We start from the raw sequence: 19,771 nt of genomic DNA, 5'->3' as shown, positions 1-19,771 counted from the left end.
TACCAGGAATGCCACATCCGCACTATCATTTTCTATGTTCATTGAACCGTGAAAATAGGACCAACAGTCTTATTTAGCATTAAAATTAGAAAGATAATATCATATGGAACATGTATACTAAGTTTCAAATTGATTGAACTGTAACTTCATCAACACCTGCCTTGACCAAAAACTTTAACCTGAAACGTGACAGACGGACGAACGGACGCACGAACGAACAGATGGACGCAAAGACCAGAACACATAACGCCCATAAATGGGACATAAACAAATACAGAACTCGAAGTCAAATCCAAAAGGGAAAAATCATAACAACTGAGAAAATCAAACACTATTTATCAACGAAACAAATGAAATAAACAACTGCACTGTAAAACCTGGTACAATTAAAGCTGAACATAAAATAAATGATTAGATTTAATTACAGGAGACACAATATTACTGGGAATGATAGAAAATATCAGGTGAAAAAGGCTTTGATTGGTGTTGTATGTCGATCTTGTAGTTGTAAATTTTACTACAATACAGAAAAAATCCTTTATTAATAGAGAAACCATTCAAACTAACTTGATCAATTTGTAATCAGTATATTTGATTCTTTATATTAATAGTCTATGATTGCTTATGTCTTTGAAAGTATATCTTACTAATGGTTTCTATGTTTCATTGTAATCAATAAATTTGTAGTTCATGTAATTAGTTGCTATCTCACTGATGTTAACACCCTCACCTACACACTTTTAATTATTTATAAATACTTTAAAACAAATGAGCATTCACTACATAATTTGAGTAAATAAAAACTTTAAAAATCTCAAGCTGTAATTATCATAATTTTATGCTATAGTTTTTACACTGTACCAATAAACTGATACACACGTGTCATTGTTAAATCATCCCCACAAACGGGAAACACATTTACAATTTTGTCCCCAAAAATTACATCTACAAGAAAGTGAATCACAACAGGAATATTTTAGTTCAGATGACCATGGTATACATCTTCTATTCCAGCCAGAACATTGGTTGATGTATGATCGTAGTTGTTGATGGTACAAACTATTCCTGAAAAAGAGTGAACTCGTTAGTACCGTTATGATAAGGATTTACACAATATAGAGAACTTTACAATACAAGTATATTCTATCCACCGAAGGTTATAAACTTAAGCATTGCAAAATATTTTCAATGAGAATGGACCTAATTGCATATATCATCTGATCTTTTTTAAGTCTTTTGAGGAATCTAGTACTTATGACAGCCATTTTGGTTGTCTCAGTTTAATCATTCACATTTTGACTTTGTGCTATACAGAGGTCCGTGTGTAATGAGTAAGACATATTTGTTTTTTTAAGGATTTGTTTGGTTGCTGTTTGATCAAATTATCAGCAATCCTCGTTCGTGTTTCAACGGGTGCCACATGTGGATATACTTTGCATTCCGGAGCACCAGTTTCTGGTAGAGTTGGTGTTGCTCAATTTTTAGTTTTCTATGTATTTTTATGTATACGGTTATGTAGTTTCATCCTCTTTTGTGGTTGACTATGACATTGCCAAATTGTTTCGACATAAAAGTTTGTATCATATTTCACTCTTCTATATCAAAAGATATACAGCATGTGTAAACAACTTAGGGATATACTGTGTTGATCTGAATAGGAATTAGTTTTCCAAGGGTTAAATATTGATGGTCCGTAATCTAGCCAAATACTCCAATGTGGACGTGAAAGCTGTTCTCAGTTTTTGAAAAATGTATTCAGGATGTTGTGTTAGATACGTTATAGTACATGCGATGCAGTAATGGCAGCTACGAATGTCAATCCAACAAAATATCCAGACGATTATGTAATAGTTTCATTAAACACAGCACATTACGTAACTCTGAATCGATTTTGTTGTTATTTACGTTTCCTGGATAAATGTACTGGTTATATGTCATTTTTCAGCAAAAGGAATCGAAATGTATCTCTCAATAATGATTAAAAAATTAAACGTATAATGAAAAGTCTTCAGAACAAATAAGATTAATATTAATCCCTTTAGACCATTAACTTCAAGTAATAGTGTTTTATGTTGCTTATTTTTCAATGAAAATGTTGCAAATAAACTCATCATAGATACCAGGACTAAATTTAGTATTTAGCAAGCACATTGAATAAGATGACGATACGCACATTTCGACTATTTTGGTGATTGTTTTTATGTGATATTTAGTTACTGTAAAATTTGGAGTATGTTCTGTAAGACCTCTTTTTGGCCCCAAAATATAGCAGTTTTACAAAGTTGTGAAAATTAATCTTTTATCTATTTACTGGAAAGCAGAATGCTTTTGCTACATAAATATGGGCGGCTTTTGCCCATACAATACACATACATCGGATACTAGCATCATTAAGTCATGTTAAATTACTTAAATTTTCATAACTTTAACATATAAGATAAATTTTAGACGGTTTCCGTCTTAAATGAAATTGGACGCATTCGCGTTCATTCATTACATTCAAATGTAAGTTGTATTTGATGATTATACATTACATATATAAAGGTTGAGGATGAACACGGATGCGGCCACTTTCATTTTTGACAAAAACATCTGAAAAGTGATGTTATTTGACATAACTGATAGATTGTTTCATATTTACGCTTGAATCGGAGCGTTTTTGATGACTGAATCAATTAAAATGTTTCACACAAACTAATTGAATCCATTGAAATAGACACTGAAGTGTTTAAAAAGTGTCAAACATCTTTCGTTAGATGAACCTGAAATTTGAGGCCAAAATCGGCCCTAACCGGACCTACTTCTTTGTTAACTCGGTATTATAAAGTGTTGTTACACTTATCTCTGTTAATTCATTGTCTGTTGTAAACATTCTTCCAAAAGCTATTTTCTCTCATCTAGATATATGTTTATCGACGATTGTTTATTATACGTGCTCCTACTACTACTACTTCTTCGGATGACCAGCATACATATAAGCTGATTAATTTCTAAGATTAAATTCTAACAGAAAGTCGCTTAATTTGCCACAAGTCATTACACGTGACTAATGAATCATTTGGAACATTTCAAAGCATTTTTATCCGTCAAGTTCAATATCTCAAAAAATTAGCGATTCTATGTCCACTAATAAAGTATTACAGGAGATTATTAGTAGTTATATCCAAGCAACTCTACCACGCTTCTTCTGCTCAATTAGACTGTCAGCACCTTAAGTACGTCAGAAAATATGAAAACGTACGCCTCAAAAAACAAAGCTTTGATTTAAATATATATTACGTCTCTGAGTAATGATTTATTTGATTATTACAAGTGTTGATAACTTCTATTTCATTTGATCTCTGAAAGGGAGTTGTCTCATATCGTATGATAATCATATCACATCTTCTTATTCTTATATTTACTGTAATGCTATACAAATCTCGGCTTAATATGTATTATGTGTAATGCAATTCAAATGATAGAATGTCCTACAGGTGTTAAACAACTCGTGATTGAGTTATTCTTTAGATAATAATCATTATATAATAGTGTTGTCAACGAGTACGGGTGAACGCGCGCGGTTAGGAAATTTTACACTCAGTTTCTTAAATCTATTTCTCACCTCTAGGCAAAAGCCTACGACTATTTACAAGTATCATGTATAGTTTTTCCTTAATCGTCACATGAAAAGTGTTCACCGTTCAATTTGAAAATACAAAACTAGATACATAAGGGGCATTATTACCATGCTGTATGGTTTTCATCTTTCATCTACATAAGAAAAAAATAGGAATATGACAGTTGTACTGATTCGATGCAACTGCGTGTGGACGTGTATTAACAGAGGGTAACACCAGCATAGTAGTCACTTTTTATAAGTTAAGTGTTCACAAAATTATGTATTATTCGAAATACTAAGGATTTTCTTATCCCAGGCATAAATTACCTGAGCCGTATTTGGCACATTTGTTTGTAATTTTGGGTCCACAATGCTCTTCAACTGTATACCTTTTTGGCTTTACAACGTTTTTTAGCCTGAGAGTCACTGGTGAGTCTTTAAAGACGGAAAACGCGTCTGGCGTATCAAATTATAAGACTGGTACCTTTGATAATGTATTCGTTTGATGTGTGTGCGCTTTTAATTCGATAAAAAAAATTGATTAGGGACTTTCCGTTTTGAATTTTCCATAGGGTTCGATATTCTTATTATTTTACTTTTTTTCTTAAATCTCCCGACTAAACAGATAAACAGGACCAGTTTGGATTGATTAAATATTTTGTTCCCCAGTTATACAATTCATATATGTTCCTATGTTATACAATTCAGATATGTTCCTCAGTTATATAACTCAGATGAAAGACAGATGTTAATGTTTGTGTTTAAACCAAGTAATTATCAGCTGTCAAGTATAAGAAGACGTGTATTGCAGACCATGCGACATTCGTTACTCCAGAGAAAATGTTCTAATCTTAATAAATAATCATCATTATTGTAAACAGAAAGTTAATTATATACACCTCAATAGCGAAATATGATTGATATCTGTTTTAATTCCCTGATGTATTTAACAATCACAAATGTACTTATTGAAAATGTTAATCCAATTGAAATATTGCTTCTACTTCTAAAATTGAAAAAAAATTAAAAAATTGAGATGTAAAAAAGTTGCTACATGGAAAAATTATTTCTCAACATACAGCTCAACAAGATTATACCTATCTTTATTTCATACAGTGGTAGAAAATGCATATAACTTATTCATAACTTTGAGAAGTTTTTATCTATGAATTGCACCTTATCTCTAATAAACCTATACTTGTCAGAGTTATTTTTGTTAAATAACCCGTTTAACACTAAACATCGATTGACACATGTCCATCTTTTCGTGTCAGGTATACAATTGTTTGCTAGATTTGATTTAACATCAGGTAAAATTTGTAATTTCAATAATGAACATAGTACTTTTCGAACAGAATAATTTTGTGCACCTTATCACATCAATATTATGTAATTGATACTATTTCCTGAATATCCATGGGGGACTTTAATTGTATATTAAATATATCTTTTTCAAAAGATCAAAACTGTGTATATCATATTTATTTGTAATTGCTAAGTTGTATCGTTTCAATATCCAATTTTTCTAAAAGACCACTCCTATTATTAAATGAAATAAATAGTATATTTCCTGAATATTTAATCTTTCCTTAACCGATTGTCATTACAGAGATAATGTTTGTCAATTACAGAAAAAAAAAGACAAAAACAGTACTTATTGGTCTTCTAATTACGGCATACAAACAGACAAAACAATACTTATTGGTCTTCTAATTACGACACACAAACCACCCATATGACACTGTATGACTGCAAATCTACGCTATAATAAGGAAATGATAGAGGATATTTTAATGTAAATAATCAAAAATAGACGACAACGAAATTAAATCGGAACCAGATAGTAAAACATGAATGATTAAAGGCAACGAGGTTAAACCATTAACGGTATGATATTTACAAGACAACATCGATGACGAAACCTAGACGTAGATATAATTTTTATCAAAATAAATATTACAATATAGTTTATAATAATAAGAATGAAGTAGTTTCCCTAATATGAAAACTTGAAATGTAAAAAAGAAGATGTGGTATGATTGCAAATGAGAACAACTCTCCAAAATGACACAGAAATTAGATATAGGTTTTATTAAAATAAATATTACAATATAGTTTATAATAATAAGAATGGAAGTACTTTTCCTAATCTGAAAACTAGCAATATAAAAAAGAAGATGTGGTATGATTGCAAATGACAACAGCTCTCCAAAATGACACATAAATTAGATATAAGTTTTATCAAAATAAATATTACAATATAGTTTATAATAATAAGAATGAAAGTACTTTACCTATTATGAAAACTGGACATATACAAAAAGAAGATGTGGTATGATTGCCAATGAAAACATCTCTCCAAAATGACACAGAAATTAAAAACTATAGGTTACCGTACGGCCGTCAACAATGAGCAAAATCAAAGGTCCCGAAATGACAATGTAAAACAATTCAAACGAGAAAACTAACGGCTTAATATATGTATTTTATATTCATTGGAAACTCCAGTTGAAATATACCAAACCGTATATACCAATCAAGATCAAATAAAACCTTCATAGCATTTCTAAATTAAGAGAAAGATGAAATATTTTTGTCAAGTTTGTATCATTCCAAAAGTCTAACTTGTTAGTGTTTTATGATGGTAATTTCTTTTCATATTACATATTACTTAACCATTCAAATCGCATGCGACATAAACCATGATACAATTGATTTGATATCACATGACTAAATCAGGTTACCTTATCAATACAATTGCACATCTCCATATAAATCATGTCATCACAAATAGTTCTTGGCGATTCTTGGTAATACCTATTGAGTTGAACTTATGATTCATTCATTGGAATAATATCTATCTATATTAAATCTATCAGAATACTTATTTCTCCATTGCTCGTTCGATATTTGATTAGAATTATCTTCGTTATGATGCTTTATCATATATTTAGTACTGAATACAGACATCTTGTATATCAAATAAAGATGATTTTTTCCAGTCTGTATAACCTACCCTGTATTATATACCCCGTTTCGTATAGCTAAACCCGTATCGCATACCAGGCGTGGTGTCATATATTGAACAACGTTCACGTTTGAACTATGACGTCCAGTTGCAGTATTTTATGACATAAAACGAAATGAACCGTATTTAGATTGAATATGTTTGGCTCATTTATGACACTGATTCAGATGGAAAAAAAATATTTTGGAAAATGATAAAAATTCTTATTTTCTCTCCACTAATATCCACTATTTGTCGTGCTTAGATGCACATATACCAATACAAACGAAACTGATTCTACCAAAAAAAAAAAAGAGGAGTCTCATCATCCAAATTGGTAAAGTAAGCGAGTAATCATATTTTTGAGATTTCATGAAGGAAATTATATTTATTTCGGTGAAAAGGAGAGGGAACATTCACTGCATATTCCTTAAAAACAACAACTGACTATAAAAAATGTATTTTGGGCCAGAATATTTATGTTTCATGTGTAATACCAAGACAAGATTATTCTTTTTCAGCTAAATTCGAGTGTGCATATCTAAAATCTTCCACGCCCCATCGCAACAGCAAATGATTGTTTCCTTACATATCATGAATCTGATTGTGTATGGTCGATACAGTATGCGATACGGATTTTACCTTGTATGATTCTTTATGTACTTTCATACCACTGTCTTTTAGATTTATGTATAATAGTTTCACATATTGACATCCCGTGGCCTTTTATTACTTTCAATATGGTATGTTTAATATTGAATGACCGCCATTGGGACAACTATAATCCACAAATGATTTGAAAATAAAAACAGATCATTGTATGCTATCATTAATTTTTTTTGTAAAATATTTTTTGTTGTCGTGCTGTCGCCTGTCTTTCGTGGGTTAATGGTTTATAATTGGAACTACAATATATTCACTCCTTTCGAATTGAAGATATTTACAGTTTATGCCGAGGAAAAGTGAACATATTTCGTTTTTGGTGTCGGTTCCCACACGGATTTTACTTAATTTAACAAGATCCTCGGTTTAATTGAATTCAATTTTAAATACTATTTCTGCATGCGAAGTAATTATGTTAACCCTTCCTTAAATTCTGGTTGTGATCAATCCATCTAAATTAATTGGCAGTGGTAAGAGACAAGTTGAAAAATTGCAAAAAGCGAAAGAAGACATGTAACCATTTTAAACGTTTCAGGTCGATGTAACAGATATTGTATAAGATGGTAGAATTTGATATTTCCGATTGGTTATTTTCTTAGGAAAACAAATCATGACGACAATATACGTTGGGTATTGCGAAAAAATTCTACTTTGCCGAAAACATTAAAAAGTAGAACTATAGAAATATATTTTGAGTTAATGTATAGGAAGATAGTTTCAAGTTGCAAACTTCTGTATCTATTATGTTGTTACTTCGCTCATTAACATATGTGTTGAGTTTAGTAAAACTTATTGAGAGTACTTATTTATAAGTTGTTTCACAATACTACACATTAGTCAGCGAATTGTACTAATTTCACAATAGAGAGCCGTGCCTTTCTAAAGTCATTTCTCATAAACCAATTTCAAATTATCCGCCGAATGTTGCTAGGCCAGGTCAGTTTGACGTAGACTCTTCGAGTTCAACTATCCATTTTTTGTTTTCTGCATATCTCCAAATCAGCACAAACTTACAAACTGATGATATAACCGACAGAAATATTCACAACTACTTTCAAAGTTCCCTATATACAAATTCGTAACAGCCATAACTAAGTTACTCAGCTCGTCAATGTAATTGTTCTCATTGTTAGAGAGAAAAAGTGTACGATACTATAACCAAACTAATCCATTTAGAAATTCATTGACTGAAAATGTTAACGCCAAATTCATGAGAAGTAATAAATTCAGTTAGGAAGATATCGAGGAAAAATCAAAGACTATTAATTTCTAGACGACGTTAAAATGCTATTCATCTGAAAAAATGTCAATGCTTAAAGCAAGATAAAACAAAACATAACATGATTATTGCATTAAATCAGAAATTTAAAGTTATGTTCATCCATTCATCCATATTGTACTAAATCTAAGACATTCCCACAAAACTAAATCAAAAATATCCAGTATCATGTTGAAACAATTGCAGAACATCGTTACGTAACATACCAAACATCATATACTGTATTACGACTAGCTTAGTATTACTTTAACGATATCCATACTTTAGAGGTAACAGTAGTTTACAGATGTTCAATTCTCGTCAACGTAAACATGCAAAAAACTGAGAGGATTGTATAAACTTTAATGGCGTGACATCCAATACGTAATCCGCGTAGACTTCTATGCGAATGCACATTCACCCAACATGTTACTATCGAGAATAGGATACATACGACAAAAAATATGTAATTCCTGTTACATCTAAGATACAAGACCGCATACATAATCAGATTGTGAGTCGAAACACAGATCGCTTGCGAGTTGAAACACAAAAACATCGTAACGATTAACCAATGTGACATCATGAACATTAAACATTTGCCTAGACTATTACAGTCGCGATTATGCGTTTTAAAAACTTAAACTATTAATTGTAGTAAGCTTTAGACAACTATCCCCTTTGCTTAATTTACATATCGACTACATTGATTAATCAAACAGTTTTTTCTTCGTAAATGGGCACGGAAATATAATTCCTTGAGTTATTGTGAAGAACCAAATTTATTCCAAATTCCCTCCGAAGATAGTTGCATTAAAATAATGCACTTTTTGATCAATTAAATATTTGTTGAGTGTTGTGGCTTGATATTCAATCAGACATTCGGTATTCCAATGGGTACGAATTTACCACTTCTGGCCGATTCGTTTTTTAAAACTCATTATTTCATCCGTCCAATTGTCCACTTCCTAGTTTTTAGCAGTAACAAACCGTATGATCCATCAAATAGTAATTTCATATTTCAGTTAATACGTTACGCTGGTGCATGTTCAGACTAGAATGGACTTAATAAGCAGAATGTGAATTCGCATGACTTGTGATGTATTTATAGCAGTAGACGCTTCCCCTGTCGACATACCTTGATTTTATTTTTGCAGTAAGTGTAATTCCCATATTTTTTTGTGGCCTTTAGATTGTGTCTTAAACATAGATTTACGAGATGTGAGCAACGGTAAACTACTATCGCTTCAATTCGTACAGAAGCACATCGATTAAATCAAAAATAACTTTCAACAAAACCAGCCTTGTAGTTCTATACAATATACTTCAAAGGAACAAAGCAAAACAAGATCACAAAGGTATCTTGTCTTCAATTTCACCTTGTTAGACTTGTGCATAATGATCATTTTATTTAAGTGAAGTGGATGATGATAAATCACTGTACATCACTGCTTGCAATTTAACCAAGACATCGAAGTATGGTGGCTGTCTTCTGATTTAGAATTCTTAACTGAAAGACAAAGGCCTGTATGTAACTTTCAGGCCCCCAGAGAGTATTGCCAGAATGTTTTATTACCCTTATAAAAAATCATCAGACAGATTGAATCCATTAAGATAATAGTATTAACCAACATTAATGTATTCTCGACATTTCGGCATATAAGGCATTTTCGTGTACTCCTAACCATCTTGAGTTTATAAATGTCATATTGCTAAGTCGGGATTGATATACAAGCAAATGTCACGAATTGCTTATAAATGATTTTACATGAATACACTTTAACAAAAAAACCGTATAAGAATGCTTTTTGAAAGAAAAAGAAAAAACCCATCAGTTGATATTTAGCTGTTCGGGTTAACCAACATACTATTAATGTATTCAATCAAAATCCGTTTTAGTTTTATGTTCCTCTATCCAGTTTCGAAAATTGAAAAGACAGTTTTCAATGACCACGACAGACATTAAGTGTAGCAATTGTTCTCCAAAGTATGGGAATTTGCATGACTTGTGATGTAATTATAGCAGTAGACGCTTATCCTGTCGACACACCTTGACATTACGTTTGGAGTTTTGTGTGATTACCATTGTTTTTATGTGTTACTGTAGATGATTTCTTCCAACTCGATTTACAAGATTTGAAGCTCATCGATTAAATCAAAGTAAAAACCTGCATTTTTAGTTTTATACAACAAACCTCAAAGGAACAAAGCAAAACACTATCGCATTCGTTGAAGCTATACTTCAAATTTACCTTAGACTTGTGTATTATTATCATTTTATTTAATTGAAGTGGAAAATGATGAAGCGATCGAAGTATGGTGGCCGTCTTCTGATTCAGAATTCTCAACAGAACGACAAAGGCCTGCATGTTACTTTCACCCGCAGAGATTATTGCGAGAATGTTTTATTACCCTTATAAAAAATCGTCAAACATTTGAATCCATTACGATATATTTAACAAAAATTAATGTACTCTCGATATTTCGGCATAAAAGACATTCTTGGTACAATATTAATCATCTTGTGTTTGTAAAAGAGGGACGGAAGATACCAAAAGGACAGTCAGCTCATAAATCGAAAATAAACTGACAACACCATGGCTTAAAATTAAAAAGACAAACAGACTAACAATAGTACACATGACACAACATAGCTATATAGAAAACTAAAGAATAACAACACGAACCCCACCAAAAACTAGGGGTTATCTCAGGTGCTCCGGAAGGGTAACCTGCTCCAAATGTGGCACCCATCGTGTTGCTTATGTGATAACAAATCCTGTAAAGAGTATGATTCGGTAGGTCACATTCATGAAAGGGAAGGGGATTGTAGTTAGGACGTAAGGAACATATCCGATATCATTTGTAAAACGGTTAATCCATAACGGTCAATCAACTCGTGATAGCGTCCGTAAAATTTACGAAGGGATGATTTCAACTTCACCATTTCGAACTCCTGGTTTAATAGCGTCCTTTTGAGCAGCAACCCTCTATCAATAAAATGCAAGCACGGGAATATCGTATCAGTTGGGGAATATATATCCCGTATGCAGGTGCTGCTGGAATTTGGCTACTTAGAAATGGAAAGTTCACAATTGGAAAGCTGAAATCATCTCTTTTGTCGTAAAGTCTTGTCTTCAACCGACCCTCATTGTCAATTTCTAGAGATGTAAGTCAAGATATGATGCTGACTCAACAGAATCTCTAGTATCTTTTATCTGTAGTTCGATGTAAATGTCATATTGCTACGTCGGGATCAATATACAAACAAATGTCACGAATGAGTTATAAAAGAATTTACACGAATACACCTGAAAAAATCCGTATAAAAATGCTTTTTGATAAAAAAAAAAAAAAAAATAAGTTGATCTTTAGCTGTACGGGTTAACCAACATACCACTAATGTATTCAATTAAAATCCGTTTTAGTTTAACGTTTCTCTATCAAGTTTCGAAAATTGAAAAGACAGTTTCCAAGATCACGAAAGACACGATTTGTTAACAATTGTTCTCCAAAGTACAATTTTGGAACCTTCAATTAATTGCAATGCAATGAAACTAAATGAATTTCAATTCCAAATTTAGAACAGCTAAGATATAAATCTTTTACGACGAAATGTGTATACAAAGAACGCTTTAAGTGATAGTATTTGAATTTCTCCTTATTCATGCAAGACAAGAAAGCACGACGAATAGTAAGAAAGATTCATCTTGGTTAATATCATCCATCCCACTTTTATAGAGATAACAGAAATATTGGTCTTTTATACATGATAAATTTGAAAAGAGTATACATTTCATATTTAACACAGATGTTCTGAACTATAATACTTGTTTTTTTATCCAACAAAAGTATATACTCGTTTGTTTATTTACGGGATCGTGTACATATCTGGTTCTGCCAACCTCTAATGACACACATTACTAACTGCATTTCTATTTTTCTTACCTCCTAAACATGTCTAGGAATATTATTTGATAAAAGCTTCCGCGTAAAGACCATGTATATTCCAAATTGGGTTAGTAGGGAGGTGGGGCTTATTTTAAGACACAGTTAGTACTGGAGTTACGAATTGGGCACTATTTTATTATTTAAATGCATTTAAACTTCTGCTTGAAATTGTTATATGAAGGTTGTAGATATTAAATTGTAAGTGTCGACATCATTTTTTGTGTGCAGACCAATGGAAGTAGGTTCTTAAAATTGAACACTTTGATATAGGAATAAGAAGATGTGGCATGATTGCGAATGAGACAACGCTAGTCTGAATTCAACAAATAAAGATAGTTGATAAGATAAATTTATAACATAGAGTGCTAGCCTAAAACGATTCAAACGGGTTCAGTAAATTCCATTTGGGGTTCGAGCTTCGCTCTCACCTGATCCTTTATATATCCTTTTTGGTCATTAACACACGATGTAAGTTAGAATAAAGGACTTTTTTGCTTTTAATACTGACTTTATCACTGTGAAATAGTCAGTATTTAAATAAAAAAAAGTCCTTTATTTTGTTTATCTGTAATTACGAAAAATAAAAATAACTACAATATTAAAGCAAATAACAAACGAACTATTATATCGCATCGAATTACGGCGAATCACACCTGACGTCACAGGCTGCATTACGTCATTTTAAAGTTTGTCACAGTGTAGTAAACATGGCGTTCTCTTGCACAAAATATTAAAAAAGAAACGTTGCATGCGTTTTATTAATTTTGCTTTGGACACTATAACAATTCCAAATACAAGCTGTAAGTTCTTTTATTTTATTTTTCACAAAGCACTGAATGATAGGGATATGATATGAATCAGCAAATTTGTTATTGTTTTAGAAGTTCAACTTCAAGCTTTTATTTTTATTAATCTTTGGCTTATGGATAACATTTATCTTGTCTGACATTATACGTTCAGCGTTCATCCTGACAACGACCAAATTGACGTCAAATCATTTTTGGAAAGCACAGTGTAAGGATGACATTTATTTACAAATTATAGGCAGAAGCAACGAATCTGAACAAGCTGATTTTAAGTCGACTTCAAAATTATTTCAACTGCTACAAATCCTATGTATGGTTAATGTTTACTTTTTACGTATTACTGTTCCAATTCCAACGTTTTCTACATTAGGCCCCCAAGTCGTCCCTTTTTCAAAATTTATTCTGGACACGCATTTAAATTTGTTGAATTTTTCTTTGGTCTATGTGTACATATTGACAATGAAACCACATATTCTTTATGTTTGTCAGATGGTCTCCAAATGTCGGAAATGTTTGTTTTTCCTTTTCTAGCGGCTCTGATACGACAGTGTTATTTTGTGAGTAAAATTCACTATTATTAATATTAATCTTATAAATAAAGTACCAATGCTTACCATAAGATAAAACAAGTCAAAAATAAGGCAGATATTTTTCAGTAATGATGACTTTATGATAGCTTAGACTGTTTAGAGTAAAAGTATTTTTTCAAGTTCAACCTTCTCATTACCCAGACTATCCGCGTTAGGTCGGAACATATGAGCATAGTTGCATATATTTGTTACCATACGCTTATAGTGCAATCCTCATATTGTTCCACCCTTATATACAATTCTAATACATGAAGTTTGATAACACTACACTGACGAAATACTATTTTTCTTTGCTAAAACAAACAACCAAGAAAGAAAAATTTGACCACAGTGTTGGGAACAGGACAATGATCACAATTACAGTTCAAACGACACTTGCCCTTTCCATAGATTGTCCAGTTAAAATAATGCACATTACATATCCACTTTCAGAAGGGTTTTATATACTGTTATTTAGTTAAAGCCCTATTACTTACAAACAATTTTCTATTCATTCAAATATATTTGTGTCCGATTTTCTATTTTTTTTTATATATTAGCCTTTCATTGTTGGGAAAGAATGATACTTTTATTTCATTTGACATGTGCTTTACAATAACCATTTATGCAGGTACGGTAGATATGATGATACCTTTGAAACCAGTGGAAACATGGTCAAACTATGAGACATCAAAAAGAAATCAATTGTGTTTATTTATTTACAACCACTGGGTCGATGCCACTGCTGGTGGATATTCATTTCCCCGAGGGTATCACATGCCAACTAGTCAGCATTTGTGCTGACATGAATTGTCATTGATATGGTTATATTTATAAATTTACAACTTTTAGAAAATTTTGAAATACTAAGGCTTTATAACCTCAGGCATAGATTACCTTAGCTGTATTTGGCAAAACATTAAGAATGCTCTTCAACTTCGTTCTTTATTTAGCCTTTTTAACTATTTTGGAATCGAGCGTCACTGATGAGTCTTTTGTAGACGAAACGCGCGTCTGGCGTATATACTAAATTTAGTCCTGGTATATATGATGAGTTTATTGTTAGGTTTTATGTAGATCTTATCTACAACGCATATATTCTTTCAGTTAATGTATTCTTTTGAAAACAAAATACTATCCATCATTGATTGGAAAATGTCTTTATTTGTAAGCAACATACAGAGGAATTTACTCGGGTAAAAAATACAAGACAACTAAAATTTGAAAAGAATTTGCTAATTCAAAACGTCCAAAAATTTGACAGAACATTTCAAAGATCGAAAACATTCATCACTGCAATATGGCATATTATCAAATATAGAATAACGGAATCATTTGGTGTATCTAATATCTCAAACAAACTGATTGACTAATTACTTAGATTCAGGACGGATTGGAAAACATACAATTAAAAGTTTAGATGTCAATTCCTTAATTAATTATATTCATACATATGAATGAATGAATGGTTTATTAATCCACAATATTGACTATTTAAGGAACTGTCTGTAAAAATTCAGGAATATGACCATTTTTTTTCATTTCCTATGAAGTGTTCGCGCTTTTGATTTTGCCATTTGATCTCCGTCTAAAATCTCCAAGGAATTCGGTATGTTTGTTTTGTTACTTTTTATTACAATGCAGTATGCCAGCCAAAAAAGCTGACGATACACTGGTAAATTGAAATGCATTTAATTTGATAATACATAATAAAAGTATTTGGACAAATGCATAATTTATTACAAAACGCAACAGTTATTGTACACAAATGACAACTTTCTCTCGAATACAACAATCAACGATAAAGTGTGTTATGCATTTGTAGATAATTAAAATGTCGACAGTTTTAATACACCAAACCACGCACTTATAATTCAAAATGCCAGTGTATGTTTTTTCTGTTTATAAAAAGCATATATTTTTAAATGATGACACTCAAACTAAAGCACAATAACCAGATTTACATATGACAGAAACATTTCGAAACGTCCATAACATGTCAGTCCGTACCTATTTATGTTGGCGCTTGTCTGAGTAGCACTGTTTTACTGTTGTGCCGTTAATAAGTTTTCCTCGGTTTTAGTTTGTAGCCTGGAATTGCTTTCTCTTAATCGATTGATGACTTTGAACAGTGTTATACTACTGTTGCCTGTATTTAATCAGTTGTCCAAAACTAAAGAATATACGCCAACATTTTAAAAATATTCCAAAGAAAAAAATAATAATGAAATGAAGGCAAGTGTGTTAGAAAAATGAAAAATAAAAGGAATCCATCTTTATGATTACATCAAGAAGTGCTCGAACTTAATGAGTACCAATGTTTAGAACTATAATAATAACCGTATAATTGTAAATATGTACCAGTTGCATACTTGCCTTTTTATTACTCGTAATTTTTCTATGGCTTCAGTATCGGATTCAGGATCTACAAAGTAGAAATAAAATCTCCAATAAATACATTTGTGAGAGCTCTGTGACAAGTAAAAGAGGAATACCGGGTTAATATATATCCTTTACGACTGTTCAGGTGTATGATGATATATTGTTATATTGTTAGAACGTTTTGTCACACATATCCATTTTTTTTTATACATGAACAAACAAATATTTAATTCCAAAATGTTGCCTTGGTTTTACTTTTGAAAGAGAGACAAATGATGATATATCTAATGGATAGCCCAACTCAGACAGAAGCTGACATCAAACTTGCATAAACGAAAACCGACCAAAAGACTAACAACAGTCTACAAAACACAACATAGTAAACTGAAAGATTGAAGAACACGGATTCAATCCAAAACCAAGGGTAAATTCAAGTGATCAGGAATTATAATTAAATCTTAAGCCTAATACATGAAACATAGTTGGTGGTGAACTAATAAATCATTCGTCGTCAATGATACTATGCTCCTCCAGCAATTTAATGATAAAAATTATATATGATTTGTTAATTTTTGGTTCCTGTTATTTTGTAATGTGTAAAGTTAAAAGTTCCTAAGGAATAATCTACAAATGTTTTTACTGTTCTAGTAGAACCTTTTTTTTTCTTTCTACAAAACGTGTGAATAGGACTTTATTAACTTTTTGGCGGGCTCTGACTTCATGAAGAGTAAAAAGAAATATGAAGTAATTCCGTCACACGTGTCATATGCATGACATCTAGTTATTATCTAAACACTAAGTAAACCACAAAATCACACTCGGAGATATGCCTGCTATGCTTTTTTGTTTAAACATATTATTATTTCCTAAAATATAATTATTCTGGTCTTTTTGCTGATGTTTTACTCTGACGATAAATGTATAAAGTCAATTTTTATAATCATCACTTAGTTAAGTCGATTAAAGCTTTGTGGTGTTATACCAATTACCTATTTGTTCATATAAATTTGAAACCCGTCTTTCAATTGTGAAATTAATCTCTATGATATTACTGGCTTTCACGGTTATGCATTTATGCTGGTCGAAATGATTTCGTTTGTCCTTTGTTATACTATTTGTTCCTAGTTTTGAGATAAAATATGAACATCATATACACAAGGTTTGTTACTATCTAAACTTTTCATTTGATGAATGAACAACTTTTCCCAGTAATGAAAATAACATATTACATGTCCCCTCTATTTGAAAGGTGTTGTATGATTGCACATGAAACAACCATCTATCAGAAATATAATAACGTAGACGTTAAGAAAAAAAAGTCCTTATAAGGCCTTACTTACCAATACCGCATAGTTAACTATATTTAATAATATGTGCTTTATTTTGTATGTTCATTTGTATTGGTCGCTGGTGAAAAGTTTTTTCATTGTCAATTTCTACAAATCTTCTTTTTTTACAACATTTCAATTCATATCTTACAATAACACAATTAGTCAATTGGGTTAGTTTGTGTCCAATTCAAATAATATTGATTTTTCTTTGACATTTTTTGTTGTTTTTGGTACTGATTGGTAATGAATTTAATTCGTTTCTTTAAGCTACCAGATAACATATTATTTTTTTAAGACAAGATAGCACTGTGCACTTTTACAAAATAACAACTTGGTAATTGAATAAAACTAATATTATTATACATCTTCACTATTCAAGACTGGTAAATATTTATGAAGAGACAAAAGATAATAAAATGTTGCGTTTAATGTAATTCAAACAGACATAGTGGTTTATCGTAGCTATAAATACTAAATGAACATTTCACAGTTCGTTAATGACGGTATAATAATGACCGTTCCCGATGCTTTTCCCAATAAACATACAATAAATTGTTCCATACGGAAATTAATTTCTGTAAAGTCGTGATCACTAGTTACAGTTAAGGAAGCGTTGATAACTTATATGGGGTAAAAACTCACATATTGTAGGTGAGATATACATACATGGGAAAACGATCACGTACTATGTAGTATTAGAACGATAGGAAGGGAAAATTAAGTTAACCTATATAAATGTTTATTTGTTTGATAAGACGCCTCAGTTCATTGTTCTGATGGACATGAATATGTTTTACTACTGAGATATTTGACTGCGTAACTGTGCATATAAATGAATTCAACATGGATCTGTTAAAGCATTTACATATTGCACACACCAAGTATACTGTATCCGGTATTTTTCAATGCATGGCATTCTAGAGTTTGTGAAATTTAAAGTAGCTTAAATTATAACTTTCCATCTTGTAAAATATTAATTTCTGCATAGTAGCAAATTCACTTCAACTATGTACTGTATGTGAATATAAATAGATCAGAAATCCCACATATAGTTTTCAAATCAAATACCTCCCACACCAATGATTTGTGTATAGTATACAAGTTAATTAAAAGAAAATCACAATCTGGCAAAACGTTTCATAGTGACAAATCTATTCAATACATCTTTTCAGTTTTAATGCGTATAAAACCATAAAATTCACATTAATTTCTATCAAGATACTTCATGTAATTGAACAAAATTCTTTATTAGATTGCACAAAAAGAAAGTCAAACTAATAGGTTTGTTCATGAAGTTGGTGAATAAACCATTAGTGTTCATTACAATTTACACGGATAGTGCAAATAAGATATCAATGAACACATTTATATACGATGTTCAAGAAATGCATAGTATCACAAATTAACTGCATGAGGATATCGATTCACAAAATATCGGATATAAGCTTTCACCTAATTGATCTAAACAAGACTCTGATATTACAAATTACAGATACTTCCGTGGTGGAGCATAGTTGATAACTCAAAGTAGTTATGAACTAGCCTCATTAGACTCTCTCATTATCCTCACATCTGACGGTACATTTTCAGGTGAATGAGTGACATATCCATTCATTAACTCCTTTAATAGATTTCTCATGGAATTAATTTTCCTCGTATCTAATTTCACGAATCACAGATCGCACTTAAAAGATGTCTTTAATTTGATGGTAGACTATATTTATCATAACGGATGCTAATTCATATTCCTAATTGGAATATATAAGAGGTGTTCGTGGATAAGAATAAAATCATGATGGTGCTAACATATTTGTTTATTAAATGTGGTCTACTGAAATAGACGTTAGAATACTTCACTGAAACAAAGCTCAAACAAAGAATAACGAAAATCAAATTAGAAAGCGTTTTCATGTTGCATAACCTCTCCTTTATTGTTTTCTCTTCTTTCAATTTTAACATATTTTCAGAAATTTGACTTCAGATAGAATGATAAAATATTTCTAAAAAGGAGATATACCTATAATTCTATGCAAAGCCTTCACATGCAGACTTTCAGAATTAGATATTTATGACAAATTATTATAATGAGAATTTATCTCGAATATTCAATTCGTACTTTTGATTGTAAATCTCACCTGCTTACGAATTAATGAAAGCACGGCAACATTTATAACCAAAACCAGCAACACTATAACCAATCAAA

At 31.3% G+C, this 19,771-nt stretch overlaps 1 protein-coding gene across 2 annotated transcripts in view; it reads right to left on the bottom strand.

Annotated features, from left to right (window-relative positions):
- Nucleotides 1–814: 814 nt before the first annotated feature.
- LOC134686533 (uncharacterized) overlaps nt 815–19,771 on the bottom strand; it is a 34,782-nt gene continuing 15,825 nt past the window's right edge. Inside the window, exons 2-3 of one of the 2 annotated variants that reach the window (XM_063546198.1) lie at nt 16,217–16,280; nt 815–1,065 (exon numbers count right to left, since the gene is read on the bottom strand). In XM_063546198.1, coding sequence (XP_063402268.1) covers nt 894–1,065; nt 16,217–16,280 — 236 coding nt within the window. In that variant the 3' untranslated portion in view covers nt 815–893. The remainder of the gene's footprint in view (nt 1,066–16,216; nt 16,281–19,771) is intronic. The other variant, XM_063546199.1, reaches the window with a different exon arrangement.

This window comes from Mytilus trossulus, chromosome 10 (genome assembly GCF_036588685.1).
Source record: "Mytilus trossulus isolate FHL-02 chromosome 10, PNRI_Mtr1.1.1.hap1, whole genome shotgun sequence".
Lineage (NCBI taxonomy): Eukaryota > Metazoa > Mollusca > Bivalvia > Mytilida > Mytilidae > Mytilus > Mytilus trossulus.
Note: the sequence above shows the minus strand (reverse complement) of the source record. Positions and strands in the feature narration are given on the sequence as shown.